Source organism: Oryzias latipes, chromosome 4 (genome assembly GCF_002234675.1).
Source record: "Oryzias latipes chromosome 4, ASM223467v1".
In the NCBI taxonomy this organism is placed as follows: domain Eukaryota; kingdom Metazoa; phylum Chordata; class Actinopteri; order Beloniformes; family Adrianichthyidae; genus Oryzias; species Oryzias latipes.
This window is the reverse complement of record NC_019862.2, coordinates 4011408-4029781: the sequence shown is the minus strand read 5'-3', so window position 1 is coordinate 4029781 and position 18374 is coordinate 4011408. Positions and strand designations below refer to the sequence as shown.

The 18374-nt window shown below is 41.0% G+C and overlaps 1 protein-coding gene across 3 annotated transcripts in view; it reads left to right on the top strand.

Moving 5' to 3' along the window:
- The window catches only part of LOC101171983 (capping protein, Arp2/3 and myosin-I linker protein 3), a 35049-nt gene extending 28460 nt beyond the window's left edge, over positions 1-6589 (top strand). Inside the window, exons 33-40 of one of the 3 annotated variants that reach the window (XM_020701861.2) lie at positions 1318-1491; positions 1902-2088; positions 2163-2859; positions 2956-3056; positions 3881-3962; positions 4132-4203; positions 4482-4589; positions 6044-6589. In XM_020701861.2, the coding sequence (XP_020557520.1) occupies positions 1318-1491; positions 1902-2088; positions 2163-2859; positions 2956-3056; positions 3881-3962; positions 4132-4203; positions 4482-4589; positions 6044-6084 (1462 nt within the window). In that variant the 3' untranslated portion in view covers positions 6085-6589. Of the gene's footprint in view, positions 1-1317; positions 1492-1901; positions 2089-2162; positions 2860-2955; positions 3057-3835; positions 3963-4131; positions 4204-4481; positions 4590-6043 lie in introns of all 3 variants that reach the window. The other 2 variants (XM_020701858.2, XM_020701862.2) reach the window with 2 other exon arrangements.
- Positions 6590-18374: the final 11785 nt, after the last annotated feature.

The window sequence follows — 18374 nt, the reverse complement described above, 5'->3', positions numbered from 1 at the left end:
ATCTTCTGTCTCCTGGCTGGGCGTTTTCCCCTTGGCAAAGAAACTTTCCAAAGACGTTTGTTTTTTACTCAGTTTGCTAGCTCCTGGGTTTTATTTTAGCGGTATCCCATCACGTGACTGATAAGAGCGCCTTGGCCTGCGTCAAGAGTGACAAAGACGGATGGAACGTAGAATCTGGCAATTTTTCAAAATAAAACATCTTTCAGATTCCGAAAGAAATAAAACGGAAGTAATGTATGTTTTTTTTTTTCTTTCTGTGCGGCCCGGTACCAAATGACCCACAGACCGGTACCGGTCTGCGACCCAAGGATTGAGGACCGCTGCTTTAAATCACAAACCCTCACTGAAGCCCCAGTGTGTTTTTTTATGGTTACCAGAGTTCAGTCAGATACCCTTGTGAGGTGCATTTTCAGTTCTGTGGACTGAGCTTCAGCAGGCTGCTGGACCCAAAGTCTGTCTGCAGACTCAGCTCTTACTTTTATTTGTATTCATTTCTCTATTTGCTTTTTTGTTTTTTTTTGTACTTGTGGGTTATTAATTTTACTTTACTGTCATCAGGAGGGCTGTCTACTACAGGAGGGCTGTTAGGTTGAGGAAGGTGTGTAATGTCGTGCCAAAACGTTGTCAGTGTCGAGCCTTTTCTTACCTTTTTTGCACCATTAACTTATGGTGATTACCATACATTACAGCTGATAGATTGTCTCTGCTGGTTCTGAGGAAGAACCAAAAATAACAAACCGTTTTGGTGTTTGGAATAAATACCAATGTCTCTACTTTTATCAAGAGCGTCAAACAAAAGTAACCCTCATAAATGTAGTTAGAAGTTAGAGAGGTGCCATTATGGTTAAAATAGGAAAAAGAGGGTTCTTCTCTTGATTGTATCCAAACTTAAACAGCGGTGAAGCCTGACACCAAATAAGATTAATTTAGAAATCAAATAATTGTAATTTTAACAAAAATTACGTTAGCCAAGACCTTTTTTGATAAAAAATTAACTTTGCTTTTCAAAAGACAGAAAACATGAGTAATCGTCCAAAACCAGTCATTTTTACTGTCTTAGGTTTTAGTTGTTCCAGTGTCAGTGTTCTGTGGTTCTCTGTAACTCATAGAGCTGTTGTGATTAAAAAGCAAGCTTAGACTTTAACCGCGCACGCAGAGAGATGCAGCCCAGCAGAGCTCAGCCTGCAGCAGCAGAGCAAACAGAGGCACAGATGGCTGGGAAGAATGCAGACGCTTCCCAGCCAAAGGGACTCATGTGTGAACGCGCCAGAACTGGACACCTTTTTTGTGACATTCGACTTTTCTCGACTCTTTCAGTCAGCTCTCGTCTCTGCACAAAGCACACTCTCTGAGGCGGAAGAAGAGGAGGAACATGCTGGCCATCTTTGGCTTCCGCAAAAACCGCAACCAAACTCTGTCCAATCAGGGCCCGGAGTCGGAAGCAGAGCTCTTTGGCGATGGGTGTCACACTGTTGCCACGGCCCCCACAGGGTGAGTGAATCATAAGAACACACCCCTACAGGAACATGTGGCTTTAACACACTGTGCTGTGTCTTTAAAACAAAGAAGAGAGCAGATTCTGCCCTCCATCGCTGCATATTTAGGATTAATCCTTCTGCCCGACCGAGGCTCATGAATGCGTGGCGAGTAGCGCTCTGAATCTCGTTGTTGTCTTTATAGAAATGAGACGTCTCAAAGCTGCCACAGCAAGACCTGGCTGACATCAGTGTGTATTCCGGTCTAGCTGGCAGCTGGCTGCTTCCTTTGCTCCGTTCTGGACCCAGAAATCAACAACGATTAGAAATAAACATGCTCGCGTAACACAAATTAGGACCTCAACAAGTAGGAATTTGACTAGAAAAGTGGTCGATCTCTCATGATACACACATGATGTATTTTAGGACAGCCTTGGAGAATGTTTACACCCTCCTCCAGCCTCCACGCCCTGCTGCCAGAGTGGGATCTCCCAGCAAGGGGTCTGATGGGAAAATGAACGACTATCAGGGGAAAAGTGGTCTTGTTGTGAGTCCACCACCTGTGCCAAGCATCCCTCACCCAGGAAAACACCCCTTCTATTCTCCCAGAGAGGTACTCTCGCTTCGATACTTATTAGTGCAAACCCCCCTGAGGTTTTTGACTGAACGGTGTTTTGTCTTTGACAGATCTCTGAAGTAGACGCTGTGTTTGAACAGCCGGGAGAGATGGACAAGTACTGGGCTGATGACAAACAGAGGGCAACAGAAGTGCTTCTGGCGGACAAAGAGTGGATGATGGAGGCCCGGCCCGGAAGGGACAAAGACAGAACTTTTGGAGAATTCAGAATGACAGACAGACAAGCCGAGAAGTACTGGACTGAGAGCAGACACATGGAGAAACAGTGGACAGTGGACAGACACACCCAGAGACAGATTGACAGGAAAATGGAGAGACAGTGGATGGGTGGCAGACAGATGGAAAGGTCGTGGTCAGAGAGCAAACAGATGGACGTACAAGTGGACGGTCAATGGACGGAGAGCAGACAGCTAAGCAGAAAGACAGACAGACAAGTCAAAGCGTTTCATTTGTGCCAAAGGCCGTTGCCTCCGTATCCGTCGGACAGGACGCCCTCGCCAAACCAGGAGGACGATGCCCCGAAAAGAGAGGAAGAGGCAGTAGACTGGTCCCCACAGAACATGGACGGCCACAAAGGCGCGAGTCCCGATGCGGGAGGAGGTCCAGCTGAAGGATGGAGGAGCAGTACAGGAGGAGGTGTCAGTCGTGTCTGTTTATCGAAACCGGATCCTCCACCACAAAGTAGTAAACCCAACCTGTCCAAGCTGAGGCAGAGGCCCCGACGAGAGAGCTCAGACGCTCTTCCAGGTACGACAGATTCCTCCAGAGCCTGTCACTGCGACATTCTACTCATGCCCGGATGACAATATCATCTTTTGTTGTTGTTGTTGTTTTTTGGTTCAGAGGAGGACGGAGATGAGGGGACGGATTGTGAAAGAGTTGAGAGGAAAGAGAAAGAAAAACTACAAGATTCTGACGGTCAACCCCTTTCAGCTCTTGAAAAGGTTAATTTAACCCTAAAAACATTTTATGTACATGAAATATTACCTGATCTGCTATAGAAAATAATCAGAATACTTTTAATTCCTGTTCTGATCATCCTTTGATGTATTATAAAAGTTTTCCCAGTGATCTTTTAATTATGATGATGCCGTTTTATCCAAAATCCAAAAACCTGTATTGTTTTCTAGGACATAGTTTCTGCAGAGGAGCAGTAGTTCATTAAAAAATCACCTCTGAGTTGTGGGCAGGAGTTAGCCTGCACTCATTTTCCATCATCACATTGTTCACACACTCTACCGCTAGCTTACAGCCCCTCAAAACCCCAACCTTACATCACCAGTGCAACAAAAACCAAAAATAGGCAATACTGGAGCTATGCAGTCATACAGTTTTAATCCAGCTCAGACAAGAAAAACAAAGATGTTCATGGATCTATTTGTGGATGAATCAGAATGGAGCGGAGCAGGAAGCTGGTGGCCCACCGATTGTAGATGGTACTACATCCTTTTTAATGACATTTTTCATCTGCTCCTGATTACATCAATTTGAATAAAGAAATCCTCAGAAAGGCAATCATAATTTTCCTCATACAGGTCCTCCATCATAAGAAAAAATACTACAAGAACACGTTAAAAACACCAAAAACACCATTTTCATTCGAGTGGGTCTTTATAACAATAAATTATTAGAGACCAGAATTTAATTTAAGGAATCTCTATTTCCACACTCCTCCTCTGTGCACTCATTCTTAATGAATTTCTCCGTTTTCTGTATTTTCTAGTTCTCTTCTCAGTCGAAAAGCTCTTCGCATTTCATTTTTCCAAAGGAGTCGGAGTGGAACCTGCCTCCCCCTCCTGTTCCACCTCCCATCAACAAGCATGGGCTGCCGGACAGAGCTGCAAGTCAAGGTTCTGACCCAAAAAAGCTTAGACTTTGCCGTGATTCAAAAAATGTCAATGCAGAGCCATGAGATGCTGTGAAGACATTTATATGAACAAATAAATATCTGATGCTTGGAGAACATGTAAAAGTGCGGGAATAGAGGATTTCCTAAAAGTGTGTCATGCTTGTTCTCAGGTGATGAGGGGCTGAGGCCTCAGGCTCCAGTGAAACCTCAGAGGAACAGGAAGGCGATGTCCTGTGATGCAGGTACCATCACGTTTTCATATCCTTCCTTTCCAAAGAGTAAGAGCAATACTTTACATTCATTTACAAAGCTATGACTGAGAATGTATAAAAGGAATGTCGATTTTAAAACCAGATTTGCTTGAAATGTGTATTTCCTGCTGAGATTTCTTGAGCATCCAGTGTCTTTTTTGCATTGTGTCAGATTCCTGAGCTTTAAAGATTTGTGTGTTCTGCTTTTGTTTGTGTGTGCGTCTGAATCTAACTGTCTATCTGTGTCTCCTGTCGCTCATTGAACTCAGGCACTGACAGGGAAAGCCCTAATAACCTTGAGAAGCCCCAACATCGCAAACCCCCAGTGAAAAAACCTAGACTGCCACAGAACAGAAATAAGTCTCTGGACTTGTCTGGTACACGTCTCCATGTTTCTATGTGTGTTTGTGTGTCACTGACATGAGGGTGGTATCTCACCGAGTGGAGGCACAAAATTACAAAAAAGTTGTTTCTTAATTGAGATGGCCCTGAGCGGCTTTTGCCTAGTTGTCACTTCCTGTGAGCTGGAACACAGCTGGGCTTCAGAAACCTGCTGAGCAGCTTCCACTCCCCGCCAGTGAAAGGATCGGATAAGGTCCTAACAGAAATGTTCTTTCTGTTCAGGAAAATATCATTTTTGTTGTAAACTAAATTACAATAAAACCCTTTTTCATGCTGAAAAAAGTAACAGAGACAGATTTTGTGTTTGTTCTAGTAAAAAGAGGAGGAAAGAAAACAGTTTTGTTGCCACACACGTCCGATTTTCTAACATGTCTGGTGTCACAGGACAGTTTTAAAAATTACATTTAATGTTTATTCAACCAAAGCATTCAATCTCTGCAAGTTTTTTTAGTTTTTGGGCTGCATGGTGACGCAGTGGTTAGCGCTCTTGCCTCACAGCAAAAAGGGCACCAGTCCTGGCTGGGGACTGACTGGTGCCCTGAAACACAATCACCAATGGGGTGTTGAGTTTGCTAGTTTAACCCGTGCTTGCTTAGGTTTTCTCCAGGCATTCCGGCTTCCTCCCACTGTCCAAAAACATGCTTCATAGGTTAATTGGTTAATTTAAATTGTTCCTAGGCGTGAATGTGCGTGACTGTGGCCCTGCGACTGACTGTCGACCTGCCCAGGGTGTACCCCGCCTTTGCCCAACAGTGGGTGGGTTAGGCTCCAGTGACCCCGTGACCCCAAAAGTGATCAATGAATGAAAAATCTTCATTTGGTTTTGTGAACAGAGCTGAGTACATTTACTTTTTTGTATACTGTCCATTATACTTTACATCTCTTAGATTGACTGCTAAGAGATGCTTTTTAACCTAAGATAATGAAACAAACGTTTTATTACAAATAAAACAAAGGCTTTATTTTAGATGTTTCCAATTCGGTCAATTCCTTAGGCATAATTCAAAACAACAAATTGAAAACAAATATGCTCCTGTCAAAATGTTACGCATTACTTAAGTAATTTTTTAACTTGTTAAATTTTGCTCTTATTCATTATTTCATAGATTTTCTTTTACTTCTATGTGAGCTTTATTACTCTGAAATGAGATTACTATAACTTAAGTAAAAAAGGAAATTCTCATTTCAGTCTCCAACTCTTTGAGATAAATTGTGGACACAGTCAGACACTTCTGGACTGTTTAGAGGGAATGTTTGTTACAAATTTTACAACAAAATTACGATGATTTGAAGGCGTTTTGAATGTCTGCTCTCAAATGTCCAGTGAGATAAAACCCTTAATGAATAGAAGGAAGGCTTCTAACAGCTGCAAAGTCAACGTTAATAAGTACTAACATCGGCTTTTTTGTGGTTTTTTTTCCCCTCACAGAGAGCATCCCCTCGCCGCCTGATCAGAGTGAGCTGTTGTGATGCTTGAGACGTCCGCCTATGGTTGTCATGACATCAGTGGAGAATTTCATGCAGCAGATAAACAAACAGGATGGCGGGTCTGGGAGAAAACACGACAGGCATTATAGAGCAGCAGTCATGCATCCCTGCTCCAACGCTCACTTTCTCATCCCAACCACGTCTTGTCTTTTTGCTTTGCCCTCACCTGCTCAACTTTTTTTGTGGCGTCAGTCATTTATCAGCATTTGCTTCTTCAGCAAAGCCTAGGTGTGCTCCGATGCTTTGCTAGAAAGATAAAAAGGTTTCCTCAGTAGAATGTGATTTCTTAAACTTGCGGTGCATTTGATCGTTAATCTGGTTTGGTTGCCTTGATTGACACTTAAAATGAGTTGCTTCTTATTAAATAAAACTTGATGATTTATACACAGTTTTGCTTTCAGGAACTGAAAGGTGATATATTTTATAGAGAAAACAAATATTATGTATGAGCTCCTTCACTGTATGAATAAAACACAAGGAAAAAAAACCTGTGACTTAAAGCTACATTTTCTTTTATTGTTTGTTTCAGATTTACTTTAAGATGATGCACATCCTCAGCAGCCACATTTTTTATTGTGTGGGGATATTGAATAATATAGAGAAGGGATTTTTCCTTTCTGGAAGGCTAAAGACATGTTTTTGGGAACAAAGCAAAAACTGGGCGGAGGCTCCAGGGAAGGCCCAGGACAAGCTGGAGAGACTATGTCTCTCTCCTGGCCTGGGAACGCCTCGGGGTCCCCCCAGAAGAGCTGGAGGAAGTGGCCGGGGCGAGGGAAGTCTGGGCTTAGACTGCTGCCCCCCCAACCCGGTCCCGGAAAGGAGGAGGAAGATGGATGGACGGAAAACAAAAACTGATCTTTGGGATCTGTTATTAGAGGGACGTAGCTCAATTTTTTAGCAAGATTACATAAGAGTGGACTGGTACAACAATAAAAGTGCCTTAAAAACTGGAATTAACAAAGATTTTAAGTCTAAACTCTCTATTTTCTAAAGGAACTGTTACCATTTGCAGCTTTTTGAATGCTGAAAAAAAGAAAAACCGACAAAAATTTGTATACTGTACAAAAAAAGACGTTTTAGAAAAAAAGGCATCATAATGGAATTGCTTCTAATTAGTGCAGTAATCTTGTGATTTCTCACTTTGATCCCTAAAAACAGAAGTCATTAAAATGACAGGTTACCCAATTTTGGTTTTACTGTAACAAGCCTCCAAATCCCTGCTTTGATTTGGTGTGATCGTGCGTTGATGATAAATTTACCTCCTGTCTTCAGAAATCCCCCTCCAGTTGGCATGGCGATGTGGGGCACCGTCACGTCAAAGAATGTGAAACAGCAGGGGGCGTCTGATTCCTGCAGATGAAGCAATCACTCACAGAAATACACAAACACAAAAGAGGCGGTCTCACAGGTTGTCATTAGCAACTGGGCTGTGACCTTTTTCCCTAATTTAAATAAATATATATATATATTTGTGTTTCAGCTGCTAAGATGCAGGAAAAGGTTGTTTTTTTTATTTTGCTGTGAGAAATGTTTTAGGAGTATGAGGAGATGATGAAGCCGTTTCCAATGACTGAGATTCATCCTTGCATTCATTTTGCACATGCAAATATTGTAGTTCATCACTGCTTTTCATATCAGGAATATCCCCCAGAAGATTTTGCTTTCAATGATACAAGGGTTGTTAATGTCTGACATTATAACGTTTGAATCTCTGATTTATTTCAAAGGTAAAGTGTCATGGCCTGAAACCACTTTTTAAAGCAGATCATAGCTTTAAAACCTGAATATGAGCTGAGCCTCTGCATCACTCCTACAGAAAATGTGGGATTTCTTATCTCTGACTTGCAACAAAAAAATGATTAATAAAAACTTAACTTAGGTGTGAAAACTCATCTCAAGTTTTGTCTATTTTGGATCAAACTTGATAACATTTTTCCTTTCCCAAATGCAAAAAACAATTCACAGCAAGGCTGAGCTTTGAAATGTGTTCGAAGAGTTGATGTTTCCAAAATTTTTCTAATTTCTGAACTCAAACACACAGAAACTGCCCTGCTGTGGTTACAAGGCCAACCGAGTATTTTCTTTTCAGCTGATGTGGGGACACATTACATCCCACAGGAGGCATATGAACACGTCCCACTCTTCTCATCATTCTTCCGCTTGTTACCAAGCAACATGGTCGCCTAAAAGCCAAGGAAAAAGAGCCAGAGAAAATGTGTGGGAAGAGAAGAAAATGGATTTGAAAAAATGGATGCAGGCAAACCAAAGAAACACACAGGACTGTCCTCGTACAGTAATCCACCGCCTCATGGCAAATTAAAAGGGCCTTAGAATTCTGATCGCTCCTCAGAGCTGCAAAAAGATTCATTCTGTGTTGTTATCTGACTTAAAAGCCATCTTCCTTTGCATGCACTGATCTAATTACAATGTTCCCCAAGCTGTCAGAACATCACTTTACAGGGAAAATTAGGGTGCTATGTAATTTTATGCAATTAGGAAATATGTCTACAGAAAGTCACAAGTGAGCTGTTCCGCTGAGTTGTCATGGGAACCGTTTCCCCAACAAGTGACAGGAGGGGCTGCCTTTGGAGTCACCTTTTGGCCAAGCAGCCTGTTGATCAGATTAAGTGGCTCAAGTGCGGACAGTTACTGTTTTAACGAAGCTGCCCAGCATTTGCTGCACGCAACCCAGCACACACTTTTACTCAGTTCTCCTTTTGTAGGAGCAACGCTGCTTTAACAATTTAACACATCATGTGGCCCTTAAAACTAATGCATATACATTGACAAATTACCTGACTAGATTCTCTGACATCATATTAAAACAGCTGTGTTGTTACCAGTTTCTGCCACATTTCACTGTGAAGGTCACACTGTGAGGCTGTGGAGGAATGCTAGAAACTGGAGGAAAGCAACAGCAAAACTTAATAAATGTTTAAACAGCTGAACGCATGAGCAAAAAGCAAAGAACTACACAGAAACATGACAAACAAAACTGAATCATGAGGGACTGACAACTATTAACCCACTTGGAGAGTTGTGTTATTTTTACAACTTCCACCATTAGCTACTGCTTCAGCCCATTCAGGTCCTCCTGAAGTGTACAATCTAATGATTTTTAAGCCCCCACCCCCCTTCATTTCTGATATGAGGTGGTTCTTGGGACATTTCTGCATGTCTGCTTCTTTATGTTGTTATCTGAGCTTTTTTAAAACACTTTTCTTATACTCTCAAGTGTTAGATGTAATCATTTTCCTTTGGCTTTTACACAATTGCAAATATATTTTCTGTTGTACTCTCTCAGAAGTAGACACTGATATAGTTTCGCTCAACACTGTCCACCCCAGCAATCATCGCATCTGAATTCAGCTGATAAAGTGTCTTCAGTACATAGAGTGTTTTGCAGCCCCCCCAATCTAAAGCGTGACCAAATATGGGTTGATCCTTACGAGCCATTTATAAACTGCTTGTGGACAGTTACTGCCCCTTGGAAAGGGCAAATTCTGAGTGCAAACATTTTGAAGCTTATTAAAATTTGTTTACTTTGAAATGTGTTGTGTTGTGACCCTTCTGGGCCACCGTACACTAAGGCCCAATCTGTAATGGACAGTACCTAAGTCTCACATTTCACATTTTTGTTTTGATGTGTTGAAGATTTGTTATATGTTTGTGGCTTTGGTTGGTGTTATAAAGGTCACTGTTCATATTCTGTACTTTATGGTTCTTTGCAACAAAACATATCCCACAGTTTAGGAGGCTGCAAAACACTCAAACTGTCAATAAAGGTTTCTCGTTCATTCAGGTGGTGTAGTCTGGAGGTTGAGTCTTATCAGCTGGACTTAAAAAAATGTAAGTCCAGCTGTTAAATACAGCAACTGTTAATATATTTATTAATGCCATACAAGCAATTTATATATTTACTTATTTTATTAGTATTTCCTTGCAGGTATGCAATAAGAACATAATTACAAATATCAAATACACACATGTTCAAAAAAAAACAAGAATAGAAATAGAAATAAGGTAGGGGGTTCAACTCTACGAGAAAATGTTGAATCTATCACATGGACAAGGTTTTGATTGCTTTGTGCTTCTCAGAATTACGAAATACTATAAATATCCTGGTTTAACTCAAAAAAGAACACAATGAAACAGGGTTTTCGACCAGAGAATTTACATTTACGAATATAAAATTTGGCCAAAATGAACAAGAGATTTAAAAGTAAAAGTAAACCAGAGTCCTTTTGTATATTTTTGGAGATTAGACATATTTGATAAAAGACATCTTTCCAGAATAAAACAAGACAAGAATCAATGTTATCATTAATGACATCACACATCTTCTGCCAAAACACTTTAACTTTAGAACAATACCAAAAGAGATGGATGACTGTTTCAGGGGAATTGCATCAAAAACTACAGTGAATCAATGTTTAATCTAAATCTATTTTAAATAAACATTTTAGCTGGGTAAATTCTGTAAGCAATTTATAAATGGCTTGTAAAAATCACCTCCTATTTGGTCACGCTTTAGATTGGGGGGGCTGCAAAACACTTAATAAACGGTTCGTAAGAGAACTGTTAATTTATTTTTTAAACCAATACAAGTAATTTATAAATAGCTTGTGAATAGGATTAAAAAATGCTAATAAATGTGTTTATGAGCATCTTAATACCACATTACTTATGCATGTTTATGTATTTATAAACAGCCTATTTAAACTTGTTAGTCAGTTGTAAGACATTTACTAATGCTAACTAATGTACTTATAAGCGGCTTACTAAAACATTACTAGTGCCTGTTAATGTCTTATAAATAGTTTATTAAAGACGTTTATTAAAGCGTTACCGTTTAATTGAATTCAATTTAAATAAATACCTTAAAATGTTGACTTTTATTTTAAAACGTTTCATCCTGTTGCCGCCAAAATACGATCATATGTATGTCATCACTGCAGGTTTTTTGTTGCTTCAAGGTTTAGGCATTAGTGTCATTTCTCCAGCTTTCTGTGTGGCACATCAAAGAGAATCAAAGTTTCAATTAGCTGATGCCATTATCTTCTACACTGTTTTCCTTTACGCTTCATTTTCATTAAAAGGGTCAGTGTAGGGGTTCATTAAAAGGAATAATGTTCAGTTTAAAGTCTCCCATTTATGTCATCTAAGTGGGGGGGTCACATTAGAGGTAATATTTCAGTAATGCCCCAGTCACAGCAGTCATTACAGGAGAAAACTGATCAAACCTCTAGTATGCAGGTGGTCCCAACAATATATCATGGTCATTGGTGAACTTGTAGGGTGAAAACCTTCATGCAAATTTTTTCTACGGACGTTCTGCGAGTGACAGGTGCAGTGAAGACTTATGCAACACTCAAGGGTAGAGTAAGAAGCCACCTTCTTCTATTCTTGCTCTGATAGCTTTTTTGCTAATGTTCTTGCTAATACTAATTTTTTTTCATGATATTTTTGCTGTTGCGCAAATTATTCAAGTCATAACCTGACCAATCAGATGCTTCCATAAAAGTAGGTGTCCACGCGTCGAACGCTCAAAGCGTTTGATTGACAGCTTCTCCAGACCCCGTATTTTAGTGGAAAGGGTGTGGTCTTCTAATGTGCTCACTCCTGTTTGGACAAAGTGGTTGCCAAAAAACTGTAGACGGTCCAATCACGGCTTTTTGAGGATGTCCGCTTCCAACATGGCAAGCAACATATCATGGAAAAATGGCAACTGAATTGATTTCCTTTCGTTGGAACCAGAACAAAGGCATTTTCTATGGGTGACATCAAACACGATTAGTCCACTTATAATATACAGTCAATGGGCTTTACCGACAGGTCTCTGAATTGTAGAAATGCCCTGAGAAGAAGCCAATTTACAAAAGAATAGCCACCAAACGGCTTAGCCAGCAAGTTGGACATGTCTTGAATCAGAATAACACTAGCTAATGGGCAACAGTCCGGAGAGAATCAGTTTAGAGATAACCAAAAATATTGCTGTTAACATTTGACTTAGTAACTTTAGAAACGACACCCCATTTCCCATTCAAATTGGAAGTATTAGCGTTTAAAAAAATGTTTATGTCAATTTTTAGCCCATTTGAAAAGTTGTAAATTATTGTTTTACAGCTGCAATGAATAGGCAGAGTTAATGCTTTAAGAACAACAAGCTTTACTGACCATGCTTTTTTTATTTCAAAAAGAGTACAATCTTGTAAGAATTATGGAGAACTTTTTCAAAAAACCGCGAGAGGAAGTGTGAAATTTGTACTGTGTTTAAAGTTTCAAAGCAGTTGAGCTGCTGAGAACACTATGAGGCATGCTAAACAGATATTTGAAGCTGCTCAATATTATGTATTGAAGCTGATTTTGACAAATGTTTTCTGTCTCCACAGTTTGAAATGAGGAAACAATATAACACAAAGAATACACCGGTTCTGTAGCCACTGCGGACAGATCTGCAGTTTTACTGCCTCCATTAACTGTTAGTGTTTTACAAACAACCTGTTGACTATTTCATGACACGTTCTGTGAAAAAGCATCCAAACTTCTGACAGATTACAGACTTGGTGTGATGATCAGAATGACAGTAAAAATGTCTTAATCCTGGGAGGAGGGGGGGGGGGGACGAGAATCAGAGCGAGGAAGGAGGGAGGGGCGGAGAGGGTGAGTGAATTAACAGATTTAGTGTCATCTCTCAGTCTGGGAGAGCAGCCAAAGTATCGACCACCTTAATCCATTCATCCCTCTCTTCCTCATCCTCCCCATCCATGTCTCTTGTCTCTCGCCCTGCTGCCATCCCAGATTTCTATCTCTGTTCATCTGTCTGTGAGTGTGTTTTTTAAGATTAAAGTCGTCTAATACTTTTTGTTTGTTCCTATGATCAGTGTTGACACGGGCATTTGGACACTTTAAGCTGTCTGCTTGGATCCATAGAAACATCTGCCGTAACTGCTGCTGCACTAAATCCACACCAAAAACCTGGGATTGTCTTTTCAGGCAAAGTTAGATTTTATTTTTCAAATACAGAACAGTTGAAACATTTATTTTTGAAAAGCTAGGATTGATGCTAAGAATAGAATCTTGTGTAAACTGTCATATCTGGACAAATTATTAAGTAAACTCCATCAAAGGCCCACAGTCTCACATCTTAGTATCAACCAGTATCCATCAGAAAATAATCAATGGTGCTGAGGGTGCTCATTGATCAGATGAGGGTGGAAGCTGCAGTGGGTGAGATAATAGCAGGAGTACTGACAGCTTATGCGTATATTACAGACGGTTTATGTGGTATCTGTTAATCTGACACTGGTGTCAGGGGGAGAATCAGCTCTAATCCCATGACTAGCCTGATAAGGGCGCTCACAGTGAGACCCCACGTGTTGAAAACATGATTAAACACACATCCGTACACACACACACACAAAAAGCTTCTTCATAATGGTCTGGAGCAAAATCAATAAACGTTAGTAAATAGCTTAAGAGGTATAAAATGTGTAATCTCATTGCTCCACAAGCTCAAAGTTAGATTTGAATGGGCAGTTTTCAGATTAAGAGTTGAAGTGATGGATTACATGGCTGTTACAAAAACACTCAGATTAAACAAACATGAGAGAAGTAAATCATAATTATTGATTATTAAGGCCACATATGTGCAGAATGTTTCTGTGAAAAAGAAAACGACACTACCTTAAGATGTTTATTAATTTTGAAACGTTGGTCATTGATTGTATTTAAATCCTTCAAACTGGAGAATTGTGAACGACGGTACACCCTCAGAGAGCCACGAGGTGTCCGGATGATGTTTCAGTAAAGTATATGGGGGGAACAGGAAAGTAGTGCATCATTTTTAAATCACAGCTTCTTGACATTAAACAACTAAGGATTTTTATTGTTTATTCCCACAGTGCAGAACTTTGCCACAGAGAGACTGGAGAAATCTCTGTGTGTCAGGGACAAGGCTAAAACTCCTTGTTGGAAACGTTTGGGTCCTCAGATGACTGCATCACAATTGTGTCACTGATAATAAAAATGATCCAGACATTCTTCACAAACCTCTGTGGGCAAATACAATCTTTGTGTAGATGAAAACTAAATCCCTTTCATGAAGAATAGAAGCCATAGTTAAACAGGGTCTGGAAGAACCGCGGCGTCCTGGAGGCCAGCATTCATCTCAAATGAACTGTTTCAAAGTGGGACGGAGTCCTGTGGTCAGACAGGTCCAAATTTGACATTGAGGTTGGTGTTTACCAACGTTGTGTCCTCCAGGGCTTAGTGGAAGGGGGGGGGGGGGGGGGGCATGGACTTTATATGAAACAGAACTGAGTGCGTGTGACATCACCCTTAAAACTGGTTCACCTCAGGCTCCAACCAATTTCGGTCAATTCAGTCGCCATTTTTATGTGGTACGGACGCCACCATGTTGGAACTAGACGTCACCAGTAAGCAGTGATTGATCTGAGTCGGTTGGAGTCATTGTTTCTACGGCAACCTCTCCCACCAATCAGGAGTGCATTTCAGGACAGAACTCAAGGCTGGACTCAGATGCAGAGTTTAGAGCTGTAAGATGCAAGGGTGGGAATCCCAGGTGGAAACAATCAGGGAGGCTTAGACAGTCACACCTGGAGGGAAACACACTAAGGCAGGAAGTAACAAGGCTTGAAATGAGAAGAGAGTTAGTGTTTTAGAGACGACACAGGTGACGCACATTAGGACATAACATAAGACTGACGAGACATGACAGTGCCCTTGTTGGAACTCCACACATCTTCCACTGAAAGCAGGCTCTGGAGAATCTGTCAATCAAACGTTTTGCCCATTGGACGTGGGGGCCACATGCTTTTATTAAGGCATCTGATTGGTCAGTTTATAACTTGAATTACTTAAACTACAGAAGCAAAATATCATGAAAAAAATAAGATTACCAAGAACATGTTAAAAAAATGTATCAGAGTAAGAAGGTTCACTCTAACTAATAGAATGACTGTTTATTTCTCTATGAAAGTCTATGGGATTTTGGCTTCTTGAAAACAGTGGGTACTTCCTGTTTGGGGGGGTCCTTCCCCAGTCCAGTTCTCATATACAGTCAATGTTCGTGAGAGCAGGTTTGTATTTTGAAGAAACTATGAATTCTGGAAGATAAAATAGTTCTGCAGCACCACCTCCTTCCACATGTGCTTCAGGGAAGGCCTTGTGCGTTTCAGACCCACAGAGTGCAGCTTTAACCACAGTATGGATTCAACCCAGAAGTTCTGAACCAACCTGTGTGCAGACCACACCAATACACAAAACCAAGAAACTCCATAACTCATCATCATCTTCCAACAACCGAAAGGGCGATGCTGCACAAATGTTCAGCATTAAACATTAAAATGGTTTTTGAGTGGATAAAGGTGTAAAAATGCCTTTGTTTATTTATTTCATCAATTAAATATTGTTTGTATTATTTGAAAGCTAAAAATGTAAAAAGATCAAACGAAAAAGCTTCCCTGCTGGCTCTAACTTCTCTTCCGGAGGGCCAGCCGATGCTGTGACTAAAGAGTGAAGAGGACAGAGGTAGGAGAGGAAGAGGGGGAGTGTGAGGTGAGACGTGTAAGCCGGCTGCTTGTAACAGAGTTAGCTGGGATTAGGACATGTATCTGTGGAATAAGACAGAGTTAGTGGGACCCTACAGGCCTCCACCCCACACCATCTGTCCAAACAGTGCAGACCTCCACTCATCTCCATCACTCTCTCGTTCCCTCTGTGCTGTCTGCCTGCTCTCCTCCAGTCATGTCTTGTTTTTTTTCAGACGAAATCGCAGGTTTGATCTTTACTCTAAAGATGCAAACAGCATTGAGCTGGACCTGGATCTGCCTGGAGTTCTCCCTGATGAGCAGATCATGTATCTTGACCTATCATGGCCTCAAGATCTTCTCAGAGGATAAAAGCTGAAGGCTATGAAACCCAGGCTAGCAGGGTGACAGAGGGGTCAGCGTCCCATTCATGGGGTTTTGAGCAATAACGGCTGATGTTGAAGCTTAAAGGGTCAGTTCAGTCCAATTAACAAGATATAGTTTCTCATTTATCTCAGTCTAGCCCTGGAGATTATGCCGTTTTTGTGGAGAAGCAGTAGACAAATCCTGTTTTCACTGCAGGCTCAAAAACTTGTAAAAGTAAACTGTTATTCTCAATTTTGGAGTCTATCTGCTGTTAGTTGCAGGAAAAGAAGAAAATAGAACAGCTTGGAGAAGCTGTCAGTAGTTTGCAGAGACACAAGTTTCACCATAAAACCTGAAAGTTTACCAGACTGAGACTGGATATAAATGGTAAACATAGTTCTTGGTGTTCCTGCTGCTCAGCTGGGGGACCCGTGGAACAGACAGTTTCCAAACTGAGATGGATGCAAATGCAAGTATAGTAGATTAGCATTCTAGGAAAATGCTCAAGTTTCTACAAAGATATGTTTTTAGACCCTAAGCTGTTTTATTAAAAGTTGATATTTTCATGTTTTAGTTTTCTTTAATATTTGCTTCTGTTTATTTTAAACCAAAGGCTTAATTTACAGCGTTTCTAGATTTTTAAGACCCTTTTCTTGAAAGCTGCTCCCCTTTTTCTCTAAACTGTGAACACAAAACCCAATTTTCAGGCTACAGTCACAAAACGTCAAACTCTTCCTGCAAAACCAAACTTTCACCTCAAAACAGTTGTGCTCAAAACTGAACTTTTCTGTACAATCGTGCCCTGAGTCAGTCTAGATTAACCCTTGTGCTATCTAAGATGATCCCACCCTTACATCGACATGTTCTCCCTACCATGACAAAGGTGGATAAAGGTGGAAAGATTTCATGTAATCCATGGACACCAGTGAAGATCACAAATCATTGAAGAAAAAAGGTTCAGAGCACTGTCTAGTGGGTCTAGATGACCCAACTCCCAACGTTAAGGTGCCTAGGATAGCACAAGGGTTAAGAGCAACATCTAACAGTCAGTAAACACTACGTAGAAAAATAGACAACACAACAGGACATCAAGCTGGAAAAAACAAAGTTTATTGTTTACTGTACGCTAAATGCATGTTGCAGAAAACTTGTACAAAAAAAAGCAAACAGACATTTTGGGCATTCACAGGTAGCACTTGTTAAAACAAACAATTTTGTCACTTGTTTACAAGTAAAAATTAAGTGCCAGAGCATCATGTCTCCGAACTGGGTCAGGCCACAGGACTTCATCCACACCACAGGCTAAGGTTTTGTCTGGCTGGCAACGGGGGGAAAAAACCTCTGGCATGCCGGATCCAGGCTTGGCATGCCACCCCCCTGTTACGGAAAGCGGAGTACGTGGGAAGGCAAAGATTGATCAAACCTTGGTTCATATTGAACCGCTCTCTAACCTGGAGGGCTCTGTGAAAACTCACATGGTCCCAAACAACATAGTTGTGATGCTCAGCCTGCTGCCCTCACAGAGCATCTCACATGTGATTGAGGAAAATGTTCTCTCAACTCCATTATTCACAAGTGTGATCAGTTTTGAGTTGTTGTGTTCAAGCGGTGACACCTGTGCTTTCTTCATGTTTGACTTTTGTCACCTGTGCACACCTTTGTGCAGCACGGGTGTATCACAATGACATGTGTTGGCTAGTTGTGTCTAAACAGGTGAGAAGTGCTTATGGTTTTGCCAAAGGAAATGTTTGATTTAATCAGTGGGTTCAGGCAACTGAGCATTTGTTTCAGACAATAGGGTTTAGTGTTTTACCAATTGAGGAAATATGTAATTGAACATTGGCTCATGTTCAGCTCAACTAATTTGCGCTGGGCTTTAAAATCAAGCAATATGTGATATTAATTCTACCTTTTATACTTAATCTACAGCTTTACAGAATCTCTTAACAGTCAGTGAATGGCTGTAAAACGGATTAACTATAGTATTAAAACAATCAATACAGCCACCACGACCGACACTGTCTCCATCCAACACTGTCATCAGCAGTGTGGCTCTGTGAAAAGATCTAATTACCTAAATGCAGGTTGTGTCATGAGTCTGCACAAACGCCATGGAGTCAGTTGGCGAGGCTCAGGAGTCCGGAGAGGCTGCAGGACAAATGTTAGCCGCTGCAGACGCAGAGGAGGTGGTGTTTGTCACAAAGTATGAGGTAAGTATGTCCATGTCTCTGCCTTTCTTTGTCTCTCACCCTCACGGGAGGCCCTGTTGGTTTAGCTGCTAAGCTTTCCCCGGACGCACAAATGATGGTCAGATAGAGAGGTTAAAACGGAGCAGAGGTAACAGGAACACAATTT